Raw genomic sequence first — 27,183 nt, 5'->3', positions numbered from 1 at the left:
GAACAGAAATTAGTTCCAGTTGGAGCTATAATAACTTGCTTAAAGACATGTTACGTGCAGAGTGATTGCAGTGATGGTTGGCTTTGTACAGATTGCGCAAATGATGCATTTGATCAACGCAGTGGCGGAGCCAGGATTTCTTTTTAGGGGTTCAAAATGTAAAAAATACGAAGAAGCCTAAGGGGGATTCAACATTTACTATATATACATAAAAAATAATTTTAACCTTGTAAAAACAGTATTTTTTTTTCGCCGAGGGGGTTCGAATGAACACCCTCGGCATAGGCATAGTGTGGCTCCGCCACTGGATCAAGGTGGAAAGTATTGCGACAAGTTTACTTCTTCTGGACAAGGTTATTTCTCAATGCTCCGTCAAGCTCAGTCAGTTGCTGGAAAGTAAAATTTCACTGCTTTATGCATGTTTGTTAAGTTCACTGGTAAAACGTTGTGTTCGTCAATGTTTACTTTTGTTTCCTCTTTGGTGTAATATATAATAAGCAACCATATATCCCTTAGGAAACTATCTTGGTTGCTTACAATAAATTTGAGCAATCTGGCTTTTGATTACCATTGTTTGTGATCAATTATGCAGTTAAGTTTCCTTTCATTCCTACTACAGCTATATTTATTAATTCAAATTATTTCAAAATCAAAACCAAAACTAAATAGTAATTGAAGATAATTCATATAAATATACAAAAGTTGTTTCAACGTTATTATTCAAGGTTAATATTTAAGAAATGAATTCGAAAGGAGAAAGTTAAATATATTACTCAATACTCATAGTGCGTGGTACAAATAATCGATAACGATCTTTGAAATAAAGGGTACGTTGGTAATAACTAGATTCATTTTCATTTTGAAGCCTCGTGTAGTTGTTTCAGAAAACATTCCCCATTTTTAGAAGGAAAATAACATTTTTAATCCCCGGTATTATTGCATAATTCCTCTTTTAGTCTATGTGTTATCATAGATAGCGTATTTAACTTTTAATTAAACAATATATGGGTGGTTTTGGTCCAATTGCTAACGGGTCTGAACAAAGCTAAACGGATTGTTAACTGCCCAAAGTGCAATTTGGATACTTTCCGCAAGATGTTCTACATTAAACAAAAAACACAACCACTGCTATTCTATCAAACATAAAGCTCACAGCAGGAAGTAAATTCAAATGAAAGCCTAAAAAAAAAGGCTGTCCAGTGCACCAAGTTCCCGCCATGTAGGGGTCCAGGAAAAAGTCGGACCACAAGGGTCTACCGTACGCAGTCTTACCTTGCATTTCTGGAAGAAGCTATTTCCACGACTCAAATAACAAATTAAAAAGAATGTTGATTTAGTAAATTCACAAGAAATAAAGAGCCAAAGCAGGGTACTATAGCTAATTTTGTTTGAAAAAATGGAAGAAACACATGACAAGGAGCATTCACTTTCTTACCACTCGGAATCAACAATTCAATCCTCTATTCGTCATACGAATTCCCCCGTCCTTGGTCATTTTGAGTTAAAAACCAACTCAGAAGGAGCTCAAATCATCAAGGAAAAAAAAATAGCATTGTGAAACGCCTTTAATTTAGGGGGTGAAGGCGGATTAGATTAGGTGTATCTATTGAAAACTCACGACTTCTCACCATGCAATCTATTTACTGTATAATTGTCACGACCCAAATCTGGCATCTAGGCCGCGATAGGGCCCCAGGTCGTAGATACAAAGCCGCTGACTAAGTCTCAATTTCGCTTCTTTAAATCCAAGCTGGGAGTGATGGAAAACCCCACCCCCAACTTGATGGGGGATGTTAGACAATATGGTTCAGTCGTGTAGGTGTCAAAGACCAATCCTAGTGTTAAGGGTGACTCTTGTCATTTGTTAAGAGATAAGAGTTTATGTGTACTCGTGTTTGGACACGTATAAGTATTATCAGTGACATATACTACAAAATATATATAGATAGTACTGGCTTTAGTAGGACTCTACTGCAGATGTTTAACTACATTAGACATGTACTGCATAATACATGAACAGAGAGTTCAACCTGTTGACCTTATTTTATGGATAATTCTTAATCTTGAGTAAGCAAGGGGATGCAAAAGTACATGACAGAACCAATCAGCAATATAGTTGACAGGATGCAACGATCTTTGAAAGCAGGACAAAGCATGCAGAAAACTAGCCTGAAATTGCTTAGAACAAAATGATTGTCTTCTCAATCCTAGCTGTGCTGAATCAGATTCCACTCTTATCTCTACAAGAATGGTTGATTGCCACTTCATTTCCACTGTCAAAACAAGGAGAAGAACTCACAGGCACAGAATGAACCTGGCCATTCTTGTCTTTATACAATAGATGAACTCCACATATCTTCACAAAATCTTCAGTTGGGAAGTCATAGCATTCAATATGAATGCTCATCTTTTCTCCGCCTTTAACTGGGCATTTGAAGTAGTCTGGTCGTATGTAATGGATGGACGAATTTTCTGCAAAGGATATGGTTGTCCACAGACGATGGTTAAACTCAACGCCATTTGTTAGATCGACTATGGTGGCTTTAGGATAAACATTCTTAGTTTCATCCACGGTACCATAAACAATCCAAAGGAACATGCCTAAGAATGTCCTCTCAACCTGTAGTGGCATATTGAAGCACATTGAACATCCATCTACTTGGTAGCTAAACCAATTCGGAACCTTGCTATTGCAAAGCCCTAGTTGGAGCTCACTGCCATGTACATAATGGGCCTGTTTCATGCAAAATATAATAAGTAACACTATAAGTTTTTAGGATACGTGGGGACAACATCAAAATGAACTTCTTTAAAACATTTTAAATGTCGAAAACTAGAAAGTGCAGAGTTAGTAAAGCTCTATACTACTTACTCTGAAGAAGTCTTCAGTGAAAGGATTTCCAAGAGCTTTGCAATTGAATAGGTTGATGTAGCGAATGGAATGAATGTTCTCCAAGCCTCGAATCTCAATCAATCTTTCGCAGTGACTAAGATCCAAGTTCTTCAATTGACTCAAGTTAGATACATCTAGTGTTCTTCCAAAAGTCTTGCAGCTCCATAAGTATACTCGTCTAATAGAATCAAGATTCTCCAAGCCTTGAATCTCCGTCAACATTTCACAACGATACAATTCCAATTCCTCCAACCTTTTCAATTGGGACAGATTGGGAAGTCTTTCTAATGACTTGCACTTATAAGCAACGAGTTTCTGTAGAGTGAGAGGAATTTCAGGGATGCCTTTAAGATTTGGACATTCACTTAAATTGAGATACTTGAGACTAGAAAGGTCACAAAGGTCGAAAGGTATGGAATGAAACTTATTATTGCTAAAACATAGACTCTGTAAAGAAGATAAACTCGCAAGAGACAAAGGAATATCATCTTCAGACATATTGCAGTTCTCAATTTGTAGAACTTTTAAAGCACTTAAACTTGAAAATGACGAAGGTATATACCCCCCTTGACTAAGGCTTCTTTCTGGCTGGAACCAAGTTCGAAATATGTCAGAAAATTTAAATTGTCTTTTAAATAGGAAGTCATGTGATAGCAGTAGCCTCTCCAAGTTCTTTAGATGTTCAACAGAACCAGGTACTCTTTTGATAGCTGTTGCAAGTGCATTCAATTGTTTTAGACCTTCCAACTTTCCCAAATCATCAGGCAATTCTTCCAGTTTTGAGCAGCGATCGAGATATAACTTTTCAAGTGATTTTAACTCACAGATTCTACTTGGGAGTTTCAGTAGTTTCTCGCAATCAGACACGTCTAAAATACGAAGTCTCTTCAAGTCTCCAATTGTTGAGTCCAGGTCCATTAAATTTGAGCAGTAACCAAATGATAACTCCTCAAGACTATCCAAACCAACTAACTCCGGGGTTTTCTTGAGGTCCTCACAACTGTAGAATATCAATCTCTTCAAAGACTTAAAATACTGATTCCAAAAGTAGAACACAAAGAAGAAGGTAAGTAAGATTTTGCGTGTTCAATTTCTACATTAAAATGAAGAAAGAATTCAGTACTGCTAGAAGACATGTCAAACCTTTAAAGGCGCTTGGCATTCATTGAATTTGCTAAAACTCATATCGAGAATAACAAGATTCTCCAGACAAAAATCAGATGGCAAGCATTTCAAAGGACAGCAGTACCAATGCAAACATTTTAAAGACTCTGGTAGATACTGGAAACTTCCATACAGCTGCACATGATTGATTTGCAAGACTCTTAGCTTTTCCATCTTTTCAAATGTTTTAGTAGTCAAAGGTACACCCTTCAAAACCGGAGATTCAAGGACTATCGCTTCAACCGCTCTTGTACCCTGTAAGCAAGGATTAAGTAACACTAATGTATACTCATGGCTTCTATGGGGAGAGAGAATTATTAAAAATGGAACAAACAAAATGAAATATTGTTACCTTCTCTCCAGTGAGCACATCAAAAATGTCGTTAGGGTGCCATAATCTGCTACGCTTGCCTGGGTTATCGGGTGATTCCCTATGAACAATTTCTCGTCCCATATCCCGGATCACATTGTGCATGTTCAGCTGCTTATTTTCATCAATTGTTAACAACGATTTGTCAATCAATTCGCATATTTCAACCTCAGGGTAGAAACCACAAGCTGTGAATATACCTACGAGCCCACTCTTCTGGATTTTGGAGAAGAAACAAGCAATGTCAAGGAAAACAGCCTTAGTAAAATCATCCGGAAGTCCATCAAAGCTTATTCTGAGTTTTGTATGGAGATCGTTAGAAGGAATTGTCTTTAATTTCTCCAAGGCACTCTTCCATTCTGTGATCTCTTTATCAGACAAATAATCGCCCAAAACCTTAAGAGCTAGTGGAACTCCTCCACAGTAAGTTACAATTCCTTTCAAAAGCTCAGTACAGTCTTCAGGGGGTATTGCCTTTCTGGAAGCATGGAATGTGAAGAGCTGTAAAGAGCTTTTGTGATCCAATTTCATTGCTTCGTATTGCTCATTCATTTGTAGTTCTTTGAGCAAATGCTTGTCTCGAGTTGTTATGATAACTCTACTACCCGGGCGAAGCCAATCACGTTCTCCAAGCAATGCATTTAACTGGCATTGATCGTCCAAATCATCAAGGACGATGAAAACCTTTTTCTGCCAAAGCCTTTCTTTGATCAATGTAATGCCCTCATCAACACTGTACACTTTGATTTTTTTCCTAAGAACTTTTTCAAGAAGTTCCTCTTGTAAATGAACTAATCCATTTTGACTTTCAGAAGCCTCTATTTTCACATTTTCAAGAAAACAACTTGCTTCAAAATGCTGAAGAACTTGGTTGAACAGAGCTTTTGCAAGAGTTGTTTTGCCGATTCCACCCATGCCATGAATCCCAATAATTCGAATATCATCACAACTTCCTTTGAACAATAACTTCTCTATTTGATTAACACGGGGGAAAAGTGCCACAGGGTGCTCGGTAATATCAAGTGGTATTTGAGATTTGACTTCATGTAAGACTTCCTTAATAATTATACGGATAAATTTTGATTCAAACCTGCAAGGTGGATAAGTTGGTTCAGCGAAACACAGCAAAAGGGAAAAAAAAAAAAAAACACCATTCAACAGATGCTTTGGTTCATTTTCTTCTTGAACAATAACAGGAATTGCCATTTTGCAACTAGAAAATGCAATAGAAAGGGACAGAGCTAACAAAATAATCGTCTCCAAGCGTATGGTTAAAAATTCAATCTTCAAGCAAGTATCATTTGGTGAAACCTACTTGAAGAATTGCATTGGGAATCAAATTAACCTGAGCAGGAACTTCAAGTTGAACTATACATTTGATAGACTGATGAATCTAGTATCAAATACTTCGTATTGTTAAAAAAGATACTACTTGCAAGACATTGTCGTCTGCTTTAGCTAAATAAAAAAATTGTATCACCTGATTCTCTTGTTAGAGATATAATTTGTTAAATAAAATTATGTTCTCTCTAACATCATAAGCTTTTATGTGAGGTGGTCATGGAGATAGGGAACTTAAGCACTTGAGAGAGGAGGAACCAAATCCCTATTGGATTCAGGGGCGGACCCACTAGCAAATTTTGGGTGCTCCAATACCCATTGAACTTAGTCACGGAGTGTATATCTGTATAGAAAATATAAAGGAAACAGATTTAAATAGATAATAGAGCACCTATGAAGTGATAAGTCTGATAGGTAATTTGGTTAGGGGAGGGTGCTTGGAGGCTTTGTTACTAAAGGGTACAGAGTTCAAATCTCACTAGGAACTTTATTTTTTTAAATGCTAGATTATTTTTTCTTCTCTATTATTATCAAGCACCCCGAACTCAAAATCCTGAGTCTGCCACTGATTGGATTCCCACTCGATAAGATATTCCCTTCATTCTTCCTCTATGTAGTTTACAGTTATAGAACATAGGAACGAAATTATAAAAAGGAAATATTACCCTTGAGCAATATGCCGGAGATCCCATCCTGATAAATTACCAACTTTATTGAGTGCAGCTTTCCAGAGTAGAATTTTGTTTTCCTCTTGGGAACATGTTTCGTGTCTTGCAAAGGCTTCAGCAAAGATTCCACTTTGCTTGCGCACATCAGAAGGGTCAACATCATAGAATATTGGAAGAACTAACCGTTTGGAATTGTTCTTGAGTTCAAGGATATGCAAAAGCTCATTCAGACACCTTGTAGATGAGGCATAGTTTTTTGAGAGAATACTAATAAAAATAATTGATCCTTCAATTGCATTAATCGCGACTTCAGAGAGCTGCTCATCACCACCTCTGAATGTGTTGATCCCAACATGGAAAAGTGTTGAGTAAAGATGATCTACAAAGGCTTTTGAAGTATCATTACTTGTACAACTCAAGAAGACGTCATATTTCCAAGGACGAACTGGAAGTGAAGGCTGACAATTAGATGATTGGTCAACAGCCATGGATGGAAGTTGGAGATGCAAATTACAAGAGAGAATCTCTCAACATGATTTTCATTTTTCCATAACCAGCTACTTTTGTCCCTTCTTTCCTTATTCCTTATTATTTAATTAATTAATTGCTTTGTTATTGTTATCTGCATTTTGGTAGTGGCATATGACTTGGGTTGGATAACTTTTTCTTTTTGGGTTGATTAAATTAATAAGAAAGATGCTCCAATTTTTTTAAGTGACTATTCTTGACTGCTTGGAAGTCCTCAACTTTCTTTCCCTTTCCCCATATATTTCTATGAGGTACTTTTGGAAGTATCTAGCTAGAAAGCCTTCATCTTAATGAATGTACAATTTGGAATTGGATAGACAAAGGCACACACTTTTGGCATTTAAAACTACCGTCGCAAATTAGATGATTGATAATTGACCTGTATGATCAGCCATGCCTGTATGAAAGTTAGAGAAAAGAATAAACTTGTTCAGATGCGCAAGCTTGTATGAAGGGTCACTACCTTTTGCTCGAACAAACAAACATTTGAGCTCGAAGAAAAATGTTTTAGATGACCATGAATTTGAATCTAAAATCCTCTCTAATCTGATAACTAAAAAAAGTAAAAAAGAAAAGAAGAAAAGACAATGGAAACAGGAAGAATAACCACAATGGACGCCATATTTGTACCAGATTTGATGAGTGTTCTCTGGGTAAATATCTCAAATGATCACTCAACTTAGTGAAATTATCTGGTAGAACTACTTATCTTATCTTTATATCAGTAAAGTCCGTCAACTTATACTATATTTTTAATAAAATAACTATGGCCGAATAACTTACTTTCTCCACCGAATATGACTTTTAACGCAATAACAAAATGATCTTAATTGCTATTATATGATGTTGGAGGACAAAGGTAGTACTCTCTCGAAAACTGCACCCAGAAATGAATATAGGAGTTTGTATCAAAGCCTAACAATGTCTCTTCAAGAATCATAGAGCATATAATTATCCCTTAGGTGGCAAAGAGTTAAATTCAACAAAACGGTCAGTTAATTACCTTAATCAGTGGTATAACCCTTTATAATTTTGGCATCATTATATAGTACTCCCGTATTTTAATGACATTCTAATCACAGCTACACTGATGGATTTATTCTTTCTCCTGTTCTATTTATACATAAAACTCTTTGATATTTGGCACAAATATCATATTTTGTGTCGTATTACAACTTCTTCTTATGACTTTTATCGCTTAATTCATGACGTAACCGTCGTATTTGAACTTATGTCGTTACATTTTCATGTGTATAGGTACGATGACGACAAACGAGGGAAAATGCGCTTGAAGTGATTGGAATTCGTAGCATATGTCGATTGGCTGAGGTGACGAGTCGATGACCGCAAAGGACGAACAAAGAAGAAAAATAAGAGTTAACTACTGAAGGAACCTCGCTTTCCTTCCGCATCGCGGAAGGATCGCGAGAAGCTTCAGAACTTCAGGCTATCGATCCGCATCGCGTGAAGAAAGCAGAACAACCAAACTCAGACATCAGGTTGCGCGATCCGTCCGCGATGCGGAAGGAAAGCGGGACTCTGCGGATGTTTTCCCGATTAGACTAGGATTTGGATTCCTTATTTATTATTTTTACCCTAGCCTATATATACACGTTTTTATCGCTGAGAACGGTATTCGGGGATTAGAGAAGGATTTGTAAGCCACCGTTCTCCTTTTTCTCTCTCTAGGTTATTTTATTTTTCATCTTTTTCAACCCTAGTTTATTCATGGCTTCTATTGTCTATGATCGAATCATGAGTAGCTAAATCTCCTAGTTCTAGGGTTGTGGCGAAAGACTTGAAAGTTGATTTGATGACAATTATTATCTATTGATTTTCCATATTGTGGGTTGCTTATTTATTCTTGGTTTTAATTGTTTGATTATCTGGCCAATAGCTAGACACTATCTGTGGTACGTGAATTGAACTTGAGAAAGGGAATTCACGTACGTAATAAGAATAAATAGAGTTTGTTCGATTTAAATCGTTTCGCTACTGAGGATAGAGATATACCCTTTAGCCCTACTTAGTTGAATACGGTAAAATAAAGGCGTTCTTGTTACAACTGATGACCATAGAGATATAGGCATTAAGGTAACATCTACAGGCTTGTGAGAAGTTCGAGAGAATATCATAAAACATAATTAACCCGTCAACTAGTAACCCAGGAAATAAAATAGATGGAATTGTCTGAAGATCAACTGGATTGTCAAAAGCCATAACCCTAGATCTTTCTCTCATCTAATAATTCTTACAGTCCTTGTCAACATAGTCTCAGTCATAAAAACACCCATCATAAATTGTTTACTTTTCAAGTTTTAGTTTAGTACAACAAACAATCTTGATTTTCACTTTCTTGAATAGTTTCATTCGAATTTGAATTAGTTTGACAGTAGAATCTAAGTCTCTGTGGGATCGATATCTGGACTTAACAGTCTATATTACTTGTACGACCACGTATACTTGCGTGTGCGTTTGGGAGCAACACTCTGCTTGATCCCACCAAATAACATCTGTATTTTACTAAGTAATCTAGATGTTGATTCATTCAATCTGTTCAAAAGGACAAATTAATATGTGCCTCCCTTAAGTAATACTAGTATCATTAGTTTTATTTTTAAGAAATTCAAACAGAAGTATATTTTTATTTTTTATTACATCTACATGGCATCCAACTCCGTAATCTTCGGAATTCTTGGGCTGTCAACCCAAGTCATCACATTGGGCCTGCAAATGTGCCCTAGCAACATCATTAGCCCGGTTAATCTATTTGGATTTCACTAGTGCGGCCTGCGGTGCATTCTTGTGGGCGAAAAATTATATTGTATGTATAACGTTAATTTTTTTTTTTTTTTATGTATTTAGGGCGAAAATGATTTTCGCTCTCAATTTTGCTTTAAAAATCAAACCCCGTGAACAATAGACAATCTCCCCCCTTTATCCTATACAATGTCTATTTTACTCTTCTCATTTCAATTCTCCATCTATGTAATTAAATTCATAATAAGTAGAATAATCCTTTTATGAATTATCACAAAATCTAATGTTACTTTTTATGATTGATATTTTAATATTACATGCATTAAGTATATATGATGTATGTACATGCATTTATATATCCACACACATATTACCTGTTATTTTTACATATATATGAATATGTATATTTAAGTTTCACTTCTGTCTTAATCTCTATTATCAATACTAGTATCTAGAACACGCGTTGCACGTGTACCCATATCAAAGTGTAATTAAATTCTTGCAAACGATAAATATTTATCCTATTTAGCTAACTCAAGTCCACACCATCATTTTAATATTGAAGAGAAAAACCAAAATGCCTAATTACGTATTCGCAGTACTCTCTTTTAAGGAGGACTATCGTTATTTTGATAAATTAAAAATAAAAAAGATATAAACAATTTGGAAAGATGTACTGGTAAAATAAGCATTCATAAGGATATGCATTTCTCATGAATTCAATTTGTCGATCCCTGCAATCTACGGAGAAGCTTTCAATATTATATCTTGAAAAAGAATCAATAAACCAATCCGTGTAAGATGCACTATAAGAATTGGATTTGCATCTCTAAAGACTGTGAAAGTAATTTTTCCTTTTTGCAAAATAATATGAGTTGTAAAAATAATCAAACCTCTTGCAACTCATTGAGGGAACATGTTCTGATATTTGATGATTCTGCGCGGGGTTTGAGCTTGATGTTTTGGCTCGTTTTTTACTTCACGCTTCTTTTTTTTTTTAAAAAAAAAAAAAAGAAAAAAAAAAGAGAAACGAAATTAGGAAAAACAATACCACAGAAACTCAAATTATGCCCCGAACCGTGCTAACGCGGGATGCTTTGTGTATCGGGTTGCCCTTTACACAAATTCAATTTATAAATGAAAATAGAAATAAGAGTAAGAGAGGAAAAGAGTGAACATTTTCTACAAAACCAGAACCAAAAACCATCTTGTCGTGAATGGAATTGATAAAAGAATGAGAGCAAAGCAAAGGAATGAGTTGAACCGAAATTTGGCAAATGAATGGTCCAAGATAAGATATTCAAACCAACTCCTCAAATTCTCTAGCAATGAAAAGAGCATTGGTTAATATAATTAAGTTTCTAATGGCATTTATTATGTACAGCCAACATAAAGTTATAAAAGCTAGTCTTAAATTGTGATGCATGCATGAAAATTGCAGAAGCTAGATCTTAAATGATGTACATGAATAAAACGTTTGAAGATAGAATTTTCTGTATAATCATTGATTTAGAGTAAATAAATGAATTGTCTTTTCATTTACTTAGTCTGTTGTGGTACTAATTCATCATTTATTGGGAGGTAAATAAAAACGTTTGAAGAAATAATTTTCTGTATAAATATTTATTTAGAGTAAGTAATTAAATGAATAATGTCTTCGCATTTGCTTTGTCTATTGTCGTATTAATTTATCATTTATTGGAAGGTAAATTTACTTTTTGGTACAAGGATATTGTAGGATTAGGATTCAAGAAAAGGATAAACTTGTTGTTCAATATTTAATGGGCATTTTAGTAATCCAACTTTAGGCTTAGAGCCTTCCCACTTTTAGTATAATGATATGATATAAATGAGTTTGGTTGTCATTAATGGAATACTTTAAATTACAATTTAAAATTCATTTACAATAAAAAATAAAATCATTTAGGAATTTGTTATAGAATATACCTCTATTTTCATTAATTATTCTGTATTACATGCATCAAAATATATTTATAAATTTATTATTACCTATTATTTTTACTTGTATATATAGATATCGGAGTTTTGATTATTATTAATAAAAAAAAAATCCTATTCTTCTCATTTATTTCATTATACAACGGCATTAAGTTATATACTCAACTAGTATTTCTCACTTTTCTTTTTCCGTCTCGAAAAAAATATTTATTTTTTATAGGAAATTTGTTACATAGATTAACGAGATAAACAAATCATGATTTTAAAGAAGTAAAAGGAAAAAAAAAAGAGAAGCTAATAATGTAAGGGTAAAATAGGAATTTAGAAAAGTCAGTTAGGATAAAAGGGGTAGAATGACCATTGTTCAAAATTGAGGGGAGAATTTATTTTTTAAAGCAAGTTGAGAGGTGAAAATGATATTCACCCATATATTTATAGTAGATATTCAACCCTGACTTATTTCATGTGTTTATTTTTATATATTTTTTAATCCCCTAGTAAACATAGTGGTTCCACACTTGAGCCAATTGGGTGTTGTCAGCCAACTGACTCGCATACACTTCCTTCTGAGTTAATACCACCGCTCAAGGTCATGGACTCTCTTGGTTGCCTCGGACAACTCAAGGTTGAAGCTCGCCGTTCGAACTTCAAGCTCCTGCTGTCCTTCTCTAAGCGTTGAATAGCTTCCTCAACTCTTTGCTCCAGCGTTGTCTGCCCAGCCTGAGCTCCTCATTCTCATTGTTGACGATTGTATGTATCGAATTTTCACCTGATTACGCAACTCTTGTAATTGTTCTCCGTAAACACGAGTGTTAGCAATATATTTATAATATAATCTGGAGAATCAATAAGAATATCTCTCTCTTTTCTTTAGTTAATTATTAAATTTAGCAATATTTATAATATGATCTGGAGAATCGATAAGAATATGTCTCTTTTTTGTTTAGTCAATTAATTACTTTTAATTATTCGTATCGTTGTCCTTATTACTTTGCTCTCATTTTATTCACGTTATTAAAGGAATTAACACGATTTGAATTAATTACATTGCTTGTGACTTGTTTCGAAATAATTTAACTAGTTGAACTAATAAGGGCAATTCGCAGGAATGCACTTATTTCGAGGTGGTCTTTAATTTTTACCCATCAAATTGAAAATCTTTAATTTTTTCCCTTCGCTTAAAACTTCTGGGTTTCGGGTTCGAATTCGGCTCAGTCAAAATTTTTTTAAAAAATCGCACGATCGAGTTTCCCTGTAAAACTCTACAACTCTGCATTGTAAGGCAGAGTTTGACTGCAAACTCTACCTTAAGGCATAGTTTTACTGCAAACTCTACCTTAAGGCATAGTTTTACCTTAAGGCAATTTTTTATTTTATTTTACTCAGCTAGAATTTTGCAAACCTCTGCCTTAAGACCTAACTTTTGCTTGAATAAGCCTAATTTTACTATGAAACTCTGCCTTGCGAATTTATTTTTTATTATTGAGCCAGGTTTGAACTCAGAACCTCGGGATATTTTAGGCGAAGGGCAAAAATTAAAGACCAGCGCCTTTGAAGGACAATCTGTGCAAAAAGGTGAACTAATAAACGTAATTTAGGCTAAACAAAGTACAGACATATAGCCGCATAGAGGACTGCTACTTAAAGATATAGCCAAAATTATAAATATGTGTTATAAAATAATATTAAAAGTACACCACAATAAGAAATATAGCCAAAGAATCTTTCGTCCATCTTCAAAAAGTCATGTTGACAAAACTCTTTAAAAGAGATCCGTTTCTCTGCAGATATAAGGAGATTTATCAAAATTTAATGAGCTAGGTAGGCAATACAAATGATATTGAGTACAGAAATCCGCAGACTTGGATCGATAGACAATAGTCTTGAGCACAATTCAACACAATCCGGGTGCAACGGAGGAAGAATCGGCTCAAAGAAAGGAAGACGTAGAGATGCCTTGATATTCTGCAGAATCTCAAATAAAGGAAGACGTAGAGATGCCTTGATATTCTGCAGAATCTCAAATAAAGGAAGACGTAGAGATGCCTTGATATTCTACAGAATCTATTTTTTTAAAATATAAATAATTGAAGACGGTGAACTAACAAACAGAATAAGGCCTTTGCATCGAAGAAATGCTATTACCTGAACACTAGTTCTACCGCAGAAGGGAGGGTAACCATTAAGTAGTTCAAAAAGAACAGCACCAAGACTTCACATATCAACCTATTCAGAAGAATGTGTCAGCAGTTTGTCCAATCTGTGTAAAATATAGTTTTAATGATTAATTCTTACCTTATCATATTTTTAAATTGTAGAATTTCTGGAGCCATGTAAAAAGGGGACCCACAAACTGTTTCTGCAAGGTCGTTCGGATTTAACATTCTGCTCCAAGAATAAGATAAAGAGATTGTTAATGTTGCCAAGCATTTGACATTCCCTGTTAGAAAATTCCATATCACGTTTCTTTACCTTGAGAGACCAAAATCAGCAATCTTAAGAATCAGGTCATCCTCTATGCTAGATAACAGAATGTTCTGAACCAAAACTAAATTATAAAAATATCAGACATATAAATAAATAAATAAGATAAACATCATGTAATATGAGCATAAGTATTCAAAGGTGAACAAAATTCAACAAGACAAAAAGAAGAGAACAATGCTGAATAGAACCTTTTTATTATGAAGCAATAACGAATAGAAAGTTGCAAAAACAAAAACAAAAAGATTACCAGGTAAAGAATTGTAAGTCATGTGGCCCACTTGTAGATTTGTTATGCCGGTGTACTAAATTTTTGTGGGTTCTGTGTTAGGAGACTCCTTTAATCATTTCTTCTCATAGATATCTAATGCTATTTTTCTTCTCTTTCGGACACAATTTCTCCGACTCTATGCATTTTCATGCTTCTTCATTTCCTTCTTCACCATATCTCAAGAATTAGGCCCTATTTTATCTCTCAAACTTCCTTTTCCTGAGTTACATTATTTTAATCCTGAGTTACATTATTTTAATTCCAAAGCTGAAGTACACCTAGCATTTCTAAATTACATGTAGATCATACACATTCAGCTCCTCAGCCGACGAAAGTGGTTTGAATATCAGCTCAAGACAATAATAGGACTGTGAAATGTCAGTTGAAGAAAACATTTTTTCAATCAACTTATGCAAAATAAATGACCAAAAAAAAAAAAGCTTCGGGCTTATCCACCTTTCCGTGCAACTAGCTAACCTCTAAGAAATCAGCAATACAAAATTGCATAAAGATATGGTGCAAGAGGAAATTGATTCAAAGATGTATAGATATGTCTTGGGAGAAAAATAGTGAGTATACTCTATTCCAAGTATTATTCAGATTTGTTGATACCACTTAAAGTTTAAGTTTGTTTATTTTATGCATGTTCACAAGTATATCCCACATGCTTCAACGGCCCTTAGGCTTTGTTGCATAAGACCAAAACCTAACAACATTCTCTGTGCTGGAAGAAGCTAAACCCGGTTACAATATCTAGATTGTGCATATTGAAATGCATTCACTTTATGATCATAAGAAACAAAAAACTTATACCTCCGGCTTCAAGTCACGGTGGATGATTTGGTGCATGCTTAGTACCTCTAGGCCAGCTCCTAGAGTATCGCAACCAGAATGGCATCAGTTGTACAAATATTGAGCAAGGACAGCATGATAATAAAAAGAATTCTAAACAAACATTTATCAATCTGTCTCATAAAGTTTCTAGCTACACATTCTTGAACTCTACCATGATTCCGAATATAAGAAGCCAGATCCCCTCCAGCACAAAACTCCAAGACAAGGAAAATAGAGTTTTCAGCCTGAGGGATAGAGCAAGTCTTCTCAAATAATGAAGAAGAAGTCATACAATGATTATCTTTTTGCACTAAATCTTCTGCCTAATGACTTTCAACTTTTGCAAGTGAAATATGAACAAGCCATACACTGATGCATGTTAACAAGAAGATCAAAGCTACACCCTCCAAAACCCAGAGAACATATTCTATAGGGTCACAACTTTTACTGTATCTAGTGCAAAAACTATTAAGCACTAAATTACCGTCCGGCCAAAAGCTGCGATATTATATTCTACAGCTTAATCACATGCTCAGAGTAGAATATCATAAAAAAATGTTGCTCCACGCCGTGGATAAACTGATAGCGTATTTGCATTTTCTTTTTGGTGGTGAGGCACAAGAACAAAAAGACTACTAATTAGAATACAAATGGACCGAAAAGATTCCGCAACGACTGATCATTGATAATGTCATTCAAGTTTCCGTAAATAATGAACAACATTATCAATTGTAGGGACCGCAACATTTACCTTCACAGAAGGATTCTGGACTAGTGACACTATTAACACTTCTAGAATCTGGCCTCGTTCCTATTGAACTCACAGATTCCACCACTTCTCTCATGTACTCCACTATCTCCTTTGCTCTTTTCAGAGTATACAGAATTTTCCATTGTTTTTATGAATAAATCTCTTAGTCAAAGAAATTAAAGCAGTTCAATGGATTAAATGAGATATACTTACAATTGAATGAGTAATTAAGTAATGGTAGTTTAATGGGAAAATAAATACTCATAACGGAGGAAAGTGGTTTTCCATGTTGAACGGACAGAATTTCGTGGACAAAGAAACTTAACTGATTCAATGGATTAAATGAGAGATACTTACAATTGAAGGAGTAACTAAGTAGTGATAGTTTAATGGGCAAAGAAAAACTCATAACGGAGGAAAGTGGTTTTCCATGTTGATCAACGGAAAGAAGTGACTATTACTATGGCAACTTGAACGAAAAGTTGTGACTGTTAAAGAGTTGTAGCTCCGCGCTAACTTTTTTTTATTAGAAAAATTAGAAAAATAAGGTAAAAAGCAAAAAAATGAGGAAAAAGATAAATAGATTTCTTAGTTTTTTAGAGCACCACGTCACCGGGTCTATGTCTTGCTTATATATATATATATATATATATATATATATATACACTAGTGAATTTATCTGCTTCGCGCGGTTGTAGAATTTGAGAATAGATTTTTTTAATAATTTGATGGAAGACAGAAGAGATTATTTTCATGTACATAAATAAAAAAAAATATATTATATTTATAAATATTTTCATTAGAGTTAGAGCTTAGATAGGTAATATTTTATTTATTTATTTAAAAGGATTTCTTAAGAAAAAAAATTCTCTTTTTTATACAACTTAAAAAAAATATAACTTTGTTTTACACATATATGTTTGAGGCTGTGGCGTTTGTTTGTATGTTATTTGCGGATGACATAGTCCTGATTGACGAGTCTCGCAGCGGGTTTAACGCTAAGCCGGAGGTTTGGAGACAAACTCTGGAGTCTAAAGAGTTCAAGTTGAGTAGGACCAAGATAGAGTACTTGGAGTGCAAGTACAGTGATATAGTGTATGAGGCTGACGTGGAAGTGAAGCTTGGCACCCAGGTCATACAGAAGAAAGATAGTTTCAAGTATCTTAGGTCTATTAAACAAGGAAATGGGGAGATTGATGATGACGTCATACACCGTATTGGTGCAGGGTGGATGAAATGGAGGCTTGCCTCTGGAGTGTTGTGTGACAAGAAGGTGCCACCAAAACTTAAAGGCAAGTTCTACAAAGTGGTGGTTAGACCAACTATGTTGTATGGGGCGGAGTGTTGGCCAGTCAAGAAATCTCATGTTCAGAAGATGAAAGTGGCAAAAATGAGAATGTTGCGATGGATGTGTGGGCACACTAGGAGTGATAGGATTAGGAATAAAGTCATCCGAGACAAGATTAGAGTAGCCTCAGTGGAAGACAAGATGCTGGAAACGAGGTTGAGATCGTTTGGGCATGTGATGCGGAGAGATACAAATGCCCCAGTGCGGAGGTGCGAGAGGCTGACTAGCGATGGTTTCAGAAGAGGTAGAGGTAGGCCGAAGAAGTATTGGGGGAGGTGATTAGACAGGACATGGCGCATTTCCTGCTTAGCGAGGACATGACCTTAGATAGGAGGGTATGGAGGACTCATATTAGGGTAGAAGGCTAGTAGGTAGTCGCGTTTATCATTTCTTACGAGTAGTGATATTGCTCTATAATTTCTTGTCTCTTGATTTCTGCGAGTATCTGTTGGTTTATAATGGCTTATTTACTTTCATTGTTTTCATTTTCATAATTGCTTTGATTTGTTTGCCCGTATCTGACCTTTCCTATGCTTTTTCTTGAGCCGAGGGTTTTCGGGAAACAACCTCCCTACCTAAGGTGGTGGTAAGATCTGCGTATACTCTACCCTCCCCAGACCCCACACTATGGGATTCACTGAGTATGTTGTTGTTGTTGCTGTGGCGTTTGTTAGTGCATACACATTATTAGTACTCTTTGACTAATACATTAGCAAAAGAAACACCAACATTATATTTTCTATATTTCTTTAATTAGATAGTAATTTTGTACTTGAAAATTATTTCTTCTATTAAAAGAAAACATTAAATAAAAGTATAAAACTTATAAACATGAAGAAAAATGAGAAACAATTAGTGACATTGCAAATTGTGGCGTTTATCCATTGAATAGTATTACTGTTATCTATTTCTTCTCCAATTCGTTTCCGTTTTCATTTTTTATTCTTCCTTTATCTCCTTTTGTATTCTTTAACTAACCTCCCTCTCGATTCTCCTATTTCATAAAAGCCATAAATGAAAGATAAAAAATTGAGGGGGGAAAGAGTAGATGAGAACCCAGTAAATTAAGTAAAAGAGAGTCAGGCTAAAAGTAAAATATGCTAGGCAATCCAAAAAAATTTGATAAGCAATCAAAATGCAAAGAGAACTGAAAAAGATATACTAAAGCAATGTAGAATATTTCATTTCCTCTGAATCTATTACAAGACGTCAAGATCCTTGGATTTTTTGGTATCTGCGTGACTAAGAGAAATTCATACTATGATCTTCATTTTTTCTTCTCCATATATAGTGAAAGAATTGCGTTTCCAAATTGAATTGTTATGATGTATTAATAAGTAAGAAAATAGTAGAATGAATAGTTGCACAAAATGGAAATTTGAATATACCAATAATCTGGAGACTCAAAGGTCTCCCCCAACGTTGCAGATACAAAATAGGTGCCTTTATACATTCTCAGTTTCTCACTAATGAACATGATTTGATAATGCAAAATTAATAATTGGGGGTTATGAACATAAAAGGCTTGATAGTTATGAATATAATTTATGCTAATTAAGAGTAGAATTTTATGAAGATAAATAGATCTGAGTAATGGAGATGATATTTTAAATAAAATAATTGAGAAAAATGAGAGAAAAAAGTCAAAAAAAGAAGAATAAAATAAATAAAATTCTTGGACAAAGAGAAGTGCGACATTACCTTGTTTATGTCTAGCTTTATTATATATATAGATAAAATAAGATATTTTTCTTTTTTTTTCTCTTTTTTTTTTTTCCATCCGACGTCACTAATTGCCTATGTGTTCAATAAGGTTTTACTATATGGACATTCTTTTGTTTCCAAGTAGATAGATGGTTTGCACAAGTTCCATCCTCTACATACAAACATCAGCGTCTTGGAGGTTATTCATCCCACCGTGTATATAAGCACACCAACACGTCTAATAGCTTCAGCATATGTTTGTTGCCATTCTCCTTTGAACTGTGTTTCATCATTAAGTTTTCACAATGGCTAATATTACTCTACAACATAAAATGAGGTGTAGCGTTTTAGTGCAAATTAGTCTCATTCTTCGTCTCATAACATGGACAACGAACTTTCTAAATAGTTGCACGATTCTGGTTTAGACAAGTAATTGGGGTTAGTCAAACGCAAAAGATTTGAGAAAATGAATGATTATCCTTCTTATTTAGTTTCATGAACTTCATCTTTTAATACACATTGCAAAACCCCATTCGCTTCGATAGCAATAGAGGTGGGAGCATTCTTCTCATGCAACAAAGAACAAACACATCTTCTATTGCAGCTGCTTATCTTTGGGATAACTACATAGCATAACTAACATTACTATATATTTATATAGTAGCTATAGTTTAAAATAATTACATTCCATAGCTAATAATTATATGTTAAATACAACTTATAGCTATATATCTATAAAAAGTAAAATACCCCATCATCAATGAAATATGCTTCTCTCTTCGCTGCTCTCTTCCCTCTTTTCTCTCTCGCCCATCTCTCCTCTCCTTCTCTCTTCACTGCTCTCTTCCCTCTTTCCTCTCTCGCCCATCTCTCTTCTCCCACAACTTTCTCTCCTTTTCCCTTCTTCGCCATTGGAGCAAAGCAATTGAAGCTAAAATCACTTTTTCTTCAATCAAAGCTTGTAGGAAAGTGTTTTTTTTTTCTTCACTTTTTCTTCAATCAAAGATTCGACATGGTGGAATGAATCCATGGCCACCGCCACCATCGTCTCACCATCGTCAAATCAGATTTTTTAAGATCTGAGTGTATTTTCTCAGATCTAAGCATATTTTATTTTTTGTATCTTAGATCTGGATGTATTTTAAGGGTTGTTGTTGTTGTTGCGAAATTTCCGGCAGATCTGGCGAAAATCGTTGTCATACCGCCGGTGGCTTTTCCGGTCAAATTCCGGTACCGGATCTGAAAAATCACGTTTCTTTTTCAGTGTATTCATTAATTTTTTAGCATACAATTCATTGTATTCATTAATTTTTTCGTTATATTTGTTGTATATTTGCCGTGTATACAATGTTTTTCGCTTGTATTTGTTAATTTTTTGGTGTATCTATGTTGTATACAGTATTTTTCGCATGTATCTGTTGTATACATATCAGAAAATATGATGCATTTGTGTAATTATTGGTGTATATGTATTCAGTTTTTTACTTGTTGTATTCATGAATAAAATAAGCCAATTTATGAATACAGATAAATATTTCATGAATACAGTGGGAAAAAAAATTATTTTAGTCATGAATACAGCGAAAACAAAAATTGAATACAGTGAAAAAAAATGAATACAGCAAATAAAAAAGTAGCTACAAGCTGTAAATAAGTAAAATGTTGCTACTCCAGATTTTTAACCCTTAAAATGTAGTCATTTATGAAATTTTCCCCTTATCTTTCCTGTTGCATGTCAATCAACTTGAAGCCCACTTCACATCGACGTGGACTGGAAAGGCTAATGAAAGCTATTCAATTTTTAAAATAGCTCCAGTCTCCTTGAACCATCGATAAGCTCGGTTAACTTTTGAGAAGCAGCAGCTAACGTTTCCTCACTTTTGCAGAACGCAAACCTGATATACCTCCTGTGGTAGCTAATAGCAGTCGGAGAAAGGTCCTCTTTTGAGGAATCGGTGTGGAAGAATACACGGCCTGGTACAGCCACCACCCCAGCTTGTTTAATCAATCCCTCCACAAAGTCAACCTGGAATTCCTTTAGTTCATCAGTTCCACCATATTTAAAGCACGCCAAATAAAATGCTTTGTGAAGTTCTTGCAAGCCATTCTGAGATGTAAAAACTTCATCCAAAATACTGAACCTATTGCTGGCACAGCCGGCAGTTATCACACTCAATGTACATGTATCGTTAAAGTTCTATACTTCCAAATAAGTTTCTAAACTTTGATGATCTAGGAATGATCAACTAAACCCAAACAACCTTTCTCCAAATCTCTACAAAATTAAAAAATCTCCAGAAAGTAGAATCATCATACAAGCAGGGACCATCTAATGTTTCTTCAAGGGATCTCAAAACACAAGCTAAGGTAAATAAATTGATATTATGGAGCCAAATACACTTCAGTTCAAGCTCCGCTAATTTTTAAGTAAAGATTAAGATCCTCTTTAGGTGGACAAAGTTCAAGTAGCTTTTCTTGGTTGAGCTAAGTTCCAGATCTTAACAAAGTTAAATCCTATCACCCTGCCTTCTTCCTCCAACACCCCACCCCCGTCAAAAAGAAAGAAAGAAAGTAAAACGAAGATTTGTTGTCCTTTTTTAACCATCTGATACCAATTAAATTGGACAGTCCTAATGTAAGGAATTCTATTAGGGCAAATAGGTATTCATGCTTGAGATGATAATTGAAGAAAAATCTTTTTGAGTATTTACATCAGAAAGAGTGCATGTCCGGGGAAGCTCCATGAATAGGAAAAAGGAACCCTTAGGCTTGAAGGGGACCTGGAAACCAATTTTTGTAAGCACCTGAGACAAGTAATCTCTTTTTGATTCATAGTCCTGAGCACCAAAGACGTGAAAAGAGATTAACTAATAAGTTGGAAAAGGAAAAACCAATAGAGCTACTAAATTGCGAGAAAATTCACTTGTCTCAATGCATCAAAGTACTCAGGGGAACTTCTCAAAGCTGTCAGGGCAGCTTCCTGGAAAGGTGCAGGAGCAGAGTCTGTAATTTTAACATGGATGTTCCTGATTGCAGATGCGAAGCAAGCCGGGCCAATTGCCCAGCCAATCCTCCATCCTGAAATTAAAAGCATGAAGATAAATGAGAATTTAATAAATCAACGTACTTAGAGAGGTAGGAACGACTTGAACATGCTGGCATTGGAGCAGGATATCAAATGCTTACCAGTCACACTAAAACTTTTTGACAAGGAAGATGTGATGATGGTCCGCTTCTGCATTCCTGGAAATGTGGCAATTGTTGTGTGCCTCTCCCCATCAAAGGTTATATGCTCATATACCTGTAGAGAAATATAAAGTGCCACGTTGGATATGTTTGTTTCCAGATCCAGGTAACCATTTATGTATAAATATATTACAATCTTAGCTTACACGCAAAGGCATCAGTCAAGGGGATAATGTCAACCTAAATTGAGAAGGTAGAGAAAAGGTAGGGTGCAAAAGAAACGCGCGTATTAAGGCAAAAAGGAAACAAAATAAAAATATTGTTCTCTAGATACTTCACCATACGTTTTTTAGGAGTGAAAAATTTTAGAACTGCAAATTGCATCTCTCTTTTAATTCTTCGTCTCTTTACTTTTGGGGTTCACGGTGTAGTAGTAAATATAAAATGCATTCTGCAGATTAGCTTCATCAAGGGACTAAATATACTTATTATGTTGCTTTTCTTTTTCTTTGAAAAGCGCAAGAAGATGTGACAAAGTGTAGCAAACCTCGTCCGTTACAGCTAGAATATCCCAGGTTCGGCAAGCTCCAGCAATAATCTCAAGCTCATCCTTAGTGAAAACCTTTCCAGTTGGATTGTGAGGGCTGCAGCACTTTGTATCAGAACATACATATTCAATGCTAAAATGGATTATCAGTTTAAAACCTCTTCGTCTAGCATATTGTACACTATATGTGCAACTACAAAACTGAACCTTCTCAATTATTGGTTCGACTAAAAAAATGAAAAGCTTATGATTTCCTGAGACAGAAAATCAGTTAATGAAAATCTAAACATCTTTTGCACAATAGTATTGTGCTATCTGAATGATCAAGTGTGTCAACCTGGGTTGCATTGCAACAAAACTCTACCATTGGTGTCTATTGCTCCATTTATATACGTCAGTGCTCCTCGGAGTCAAAACCATGCATAACTAAAGGCCATTGCAGAAACCAGAAATAAACAAGGAGTACATGCTATATTGCTATGCGTTGTCTACATTAGTTTCTCTCTGATTAGTCTTATAGCAGCAAACAGAATAATTTGACATCATAGATCAAAGAGTACATTCTGATGTGACACTTATAAAAGTACAAGAAATCATTTTTGTTTAACCAAGATGACTTTTAGTACTCAAGTCAATGAAGTCATTAGCTTTCCTGTGGAAATGTAATCGCTAAAGGTTTTTTTCCACATTGTTCTCAAAGCTTATAACTGAAGGACTAACAGCTTGGTGGAATTGGTGGCAGAATGTAGAAAAAATAAGCGGAAGTCCACAAGAATTAGTTGCTCAGAGTTCTGCCTAACTTGGTAGAATACTCCACTCAGATGTCAACCCATTCAAGAATTGTCTCATATTGAATCAGAAACTTTTCTGTTTTACCTGTTGAGGACAATAGCTTTTGTCCTGCCAGTAAATGACTTTGCTAGTTTATCAGAATCCAGACTCCAATGAGGGGGATCAAGTGCTACATACACCTGTCCATGTTTCAACAGAAGTTATCAATCTAGATGTGACAAACCTGACTAGCTTAAGTAGAAGAACCTAGTATACTAGTTATGAAAGCTTACTGGGACCCCACCAGCCAATGTAATGCAAGTTTCATAAGTTTCATAGGATGGATCGAATAAGATGACTTCATCACCCTGATTTATTACTGAACAAACAAAACAGTAACATGATCTATCTCTGCCGGAGATAATAATTGAGTTTGTTTGTAAAGGAAATCATTCATACTTGCAAACATTGCGGCAGCAAAAGCCTCAGATTGACCACAGCATACGACAATATCAGTTAGGGGGTCGACATGAAGGCCATGCATTTGTTTGACTTGATTAGCCAGGTAGTCACATATTCCTTGAACATGCCTGCGATTCAGTCAATCCAATTAAAAAGGCATGTAGATGTACCACCACTAGTTTATGTAAACAGACATTGTTGGGGTAATAGAAAGGAAATTCATTAATTAATTGAACCTGTACTGATTGAAGTCGGAGCAGATAGCGGAAATGGCAGCATGTTTGAGGTAGGAAGGTGCAGGGAAATCAGGGAAACCTTCAGCAAGGTTGATGGCATTGCATCTTTCCGCAAGATAAGAGAGTTGCTGTATGGGTGACGATGTTAGCCTTTTCGCTACTGAAGACAGCTTCTGCTCCATTCTATTTACTTGCAATTAGGGCTGAAATTTGTGATGTTAGATAGAGTACATCCTTTTCCTTTTCGGCAGAATTCCGACCGGCTTGGGACGGCAAGGTAACTAGTTCACACTTGACCCCAACCAATTATCTTCCCAATAACCAAACAAGATAAAACTTGTAACACTACCCCCACTCCCATAAAAATCCTTCTTTTTCGAGATAAAAACAATTTATTTGTATTTAATCTGTCTATCAATATATCTATATAATTGCAGGACATAGGCCCGGTGAGGTGGCGCCTCATTGATTAGAATTCCTATTTATCTATTTTCTCCCTTTTTTGGACATTTTAGATGTCTAAATTAAAATTCATCTCCTAATTAATTAAAACAAACTCAAACATCACGACTTGTGCCCAACAGACACCGTTACCTCATTTTTGGTTTTCAACATTCACGTGAACCGTTGTTAACATCTCTTCATTTAATTTAAACCTCTAAAATCCGCCTCTCTCTTCCACTTCTTACTCCCGCTTTCTTCTCCATCAACCAATTAACTTCGTTGTTGTTTCTTGATTTTATATGAATTATCTCTCCAAGTTCTTTAAATTGCGAATACTACAATTCCAATATTTGGATCGAACTCGGAAGATGCCATTTGACTTTCACAGTGAAACTTGCGAATTTACGACACTGCCTTGAAGAAGCATCACATAACCAAACTTCAGTTATTCATGCAGGCTCGCAAAAAAAAAACTGCCATTGTCATGGATGTGATGATTGGTGTCTATATATTCTTTGAAGGGTCAGGGAAGGAATCTCTACTCTATAATAGTTAAAGTTTTAGATTTGGATTTCATTGTTGTTTGATTTAGTTCACAATATTCCCAAAACTAAATGAGACTTCTGGTTTTATCTTTATCATTGACTCTGTTCATTTGTGAATAAATTGTAAATTATGGTGATTAACTTTTCCTTCATCAATTTTATTCTCTAAGTAAGGTGTCATTGGATTTTCGCCCCCCGCGCGATGAACGCATACGGGTTTTTATTGTTTAAAGGGTTTTTCCATTTGAAGTCACTGTTTTGAATAGGGATTATTTATTTACAGAGTCGTCACTTGGAATTGAGTTTTGGTGTTCCAAGTCACCTTATTGAATCCCTAATCAAAAGGAAATGACTCTTCATTTTTGGTCCGCGAAAACAAAATTCCGGGTAAGGAATTCTGTTGACCGGGGAGAAAGTGTTAGGCATTCCCCGAGTCCCGTGGTTTTAGCACGATCGCTTTTATCGACTTATACTTGGTTATAATTAAACCTACAAAAAATCGAAGAAAGGGAATTGAAGACGTATTTTTACTAAATGAAGGCAACTTAATTGAAAATATCTACTGCATTTGCACATGAATTTGCTCATTAACTTTCAGATACCAACAAAACCGTGGCTTGTAATTCAACTAAATGGATAAGCCTATATCTCATCAATTTTAACTAAGCAAACAAGTTAAGAATTTAAGAGGAAACCCAGTAAAACCTACAGAGAGCTAAATCAAAAACACAAGAAGGAAAAAGTATTAGACTCAATCAAAAATAAAAATAAAAGCTCCTCAGTAGACTAACGAAAATTCCAACACATTTATTTATATATGAACTGAAATGAAGGCGGCACAAACAAAGTCATCCTCATGAACAATAGACTGGAAGTAAATAAAATTGATGAAATAAGAATGGAGAAACAACTAACCTTTATATCAAACTAAGCCATTAAAATATATTTTCGTCATATAGATTCATTCATATTGACCTCAACTTTGACTCCGACTTCGAACCTCGACCTAAGAGTGAAATTTTTTAGGTGTCCATGCTTGTTTCTGGTATTATGCTACGGAGAAAAGGGTGAGAAAAATATGTTCTTTTTTATTTTTTTTCTAGGTGCTGCTGAGTATATTTTTTTAGGCGTTTGCATTTAATTATAGGTGATTAAAAATATTTAAAATTGAGTGGAAGTAACTCAAGTTTTTTTTATTGAGTAGAGGTATAATTTTTTGATTATTGATTAAGGAGTTTTGGACTTGTCCAACAGTTTTTTTTTTTTTTTTTTTTTAATATTTTAGCCCTAAGTTTTATTTTTAACATTTTGCCCTTAAGTTTTATTTTTTACACTTTAGCTCAACTTAATAAAATCTTAATTAAGTAAAATTGGTGGGGAAAAAATCTCAAAAAACACACCAGCCCCCACCCCTCCTCCTCACCCCCCCCCCCCAAATTTTTTAAAAAAAGTTTTGATATTTTTTTTTGTTTGTTTTTTCACCAACTCCCCCAATTTTTTTTTTTTTACATCAACGCCCCTCTCTCCTCCCACCCCTCACCCCTCCCACCCCCCCCCCCCCCAAAAAAAAAAAAAAGTTTTGAAATTTTTTGTTTTTTCACCAGCGCCCCCTCCTCCTCCCACCACTCACCCCTCGACCCAACACTCCACGACCTCCACCCTAAAAAAAAAAAAAAAATTTGGTTTTTTAGAAAAAATTGAAAAGTTTTTATTTTTGGTTCCCCCCCCCCCCCCCCCACCCCAACAAAAAAAAATTCCTTGAAAAGAAGTTTTGAACTTTTTTTTTTTTTTTTTTGGTTTCTTACTCCACCCACCCACCCTGCCACCCCCTCGCCCTCCTCCTCTGCTGCTGCTTTCTTCTTTTATTTAGAAAAAAATTGCTCAAGAAAAAAAAAACTCACCTGATTTACGTAATTG

The 27,183-nt window shown here is 35.1% G+C and overlaps 2 protein-coding genes and 1 pseudogene across 4 annotated transcripts; all 3 read right to left on the bottom strand.

The window, feature by feature from the left end:
• Positions 1-1,978: 1,978 nt before the first annotated feature.
• On the bottom strand, positions 1,979-7,049 carry LOC132607104 (disease resistance protein RPV1-like). Of its 2 annotated transcripts, none has more exons than XM_060320923.1 (5): positions 6,434-7,049; positions 4,410-5,517; positions 4,037-4,312; positions 2,873-3,928; positions 1,979-2,734 (listed from the first exon to the last, which is right to left on the bottom strand). In XM_060320923.1, the coding sequence occupies exons 1-5, from the start codon at positions 6,922-6,924 to the stop codon at positions 2,222-2,224; spliced, it is 3,444 nt and encodes a 1,147-aa protein (XP_060176906.1). In that variant the 5' UTR covers positions 6,925-7,049; the 3' UTR covers positions 1,979-2,221. The 2 variants fall into 2 exon arrangements, with proteins under 2 accessions (XP_060176906.1, XP_060176907.1); XM_060320924.1 differs by having other exon boundaries at positions 2,873-3,893; positions 4,176-4,312.
• A 274-nt stretch (positions 7,050-7,323) lies between these two features.
• On the bottom strand, positions 7,324-16,270 carry LOC132608283 (serine/threonine-protein kinase ATG1t-like; annotated as a pseudogene).
• A 4,319-nt stretch (positions 16,271-20,589) lies between these two features.
• On the bottom strand, positions 20,590-26,387 carry LOC132607107 (uncharacterized). Of its 2 annotated transcripts, none has more exons than XM_060320928.1 (10): positions 26,182-26,387; positions 24,278-24,480; positions 24,039-24,169; positions 23,873-23,958; positions 23,685-23,779; positions 22,809-22,905; positions 22,262-22,376; positions 21,999-22,153; positions 21,787-21,912; positions 20,590-21,101 (listed from the first exon to the last, which is right to left on the bottom strand). In XM_060320928.1, the coding sequence occupies exons 2-10, from the start codon at positions 24,457-24,459 to the stop codon at positions 20,877-20,879; spliced, it is 1,212 nt and encodes a 403-aa protein (XP_060176911.1). In that variant the 5' UTR covers positions 24,460-24,480; positions 26,182-26,387; the 3' UTR covers positions 20,590-20,876. The 2 variants fall into 2 exon arrangements, with proteins under 2 accessions (XP_060176911.1, XP_060176912.1); XM_060320929.1 differs by having other exon boundaries at positions 24,278-24,405.
• Positions 26,388-27,183: the final 796 nt, after the last annotated feature.

Source organism: Lycium barbarum, chromosome 8 (genome assembly GCF_019175385.1).
Source record: "Lycium barbarum isolate Lr01 chromosome 8, ASM1917538v2, whole genome shotgun sequence".
Classification (NCBI taxonomy): Eukaryota; Viridiplantae; Streptophyta; class Magnoliopsida; order Solanales; family Solanaceae; genus Lycium; species Lycium barbarum.
The sequence above is the reverse complement of the archived record's forward strand: the minus strand, read 5'-3'. Positions and strand labels throughout refer to the sequence as shown.

Excerpts from the sequence above, each read along its gene's own strand:
- LOC132607107 (XM_060320928.1), bottom strand. The coding sequence starts at position 24,459 with ATGGAGCAGAAGCTGTCTTCAGTAGCGAAAAGGCTAACATCGTCACCC. Across the intron at positions 24,170-24,277 it reads TCCGACTTCAATCAGTACAG|GCATGTTCAAGGAATATGTG; the intron begins GTTCAATTAATT and ends ACTGAATCGCAG. Across the intron at positions 21,913-21,998 it reads ACTTTGATGCATTGAGACAA|GACTATGAATCAAAAAGAGA; the intron begins GTGAATTTTCTC and ends TTTGGTGCTCAG.
- LOC132607104 (XM_060320923.1), bottom strand. The coding sequence starts at position 6,924 with ATGGCTGTTGACCAATCATCTAATTGTCAGCCTTCACTTCCAGTTCGT. Across the intron at positions 5,518-6,433 it reads CTCCGGCATATTGCTCAAGG|GTTTGAATCAAAATTTATCC; the intron begins GTAATATTTCCT and ends TCCACCTTGCAG. Across the intron at positions 4,313-4,409 it reads ATGTGCTCACTGGAGAGAAG|GGTACAAGAGCGGTTGAAGC; the intron begins GTAACAATATTT and ends CCTTGCTTACAG.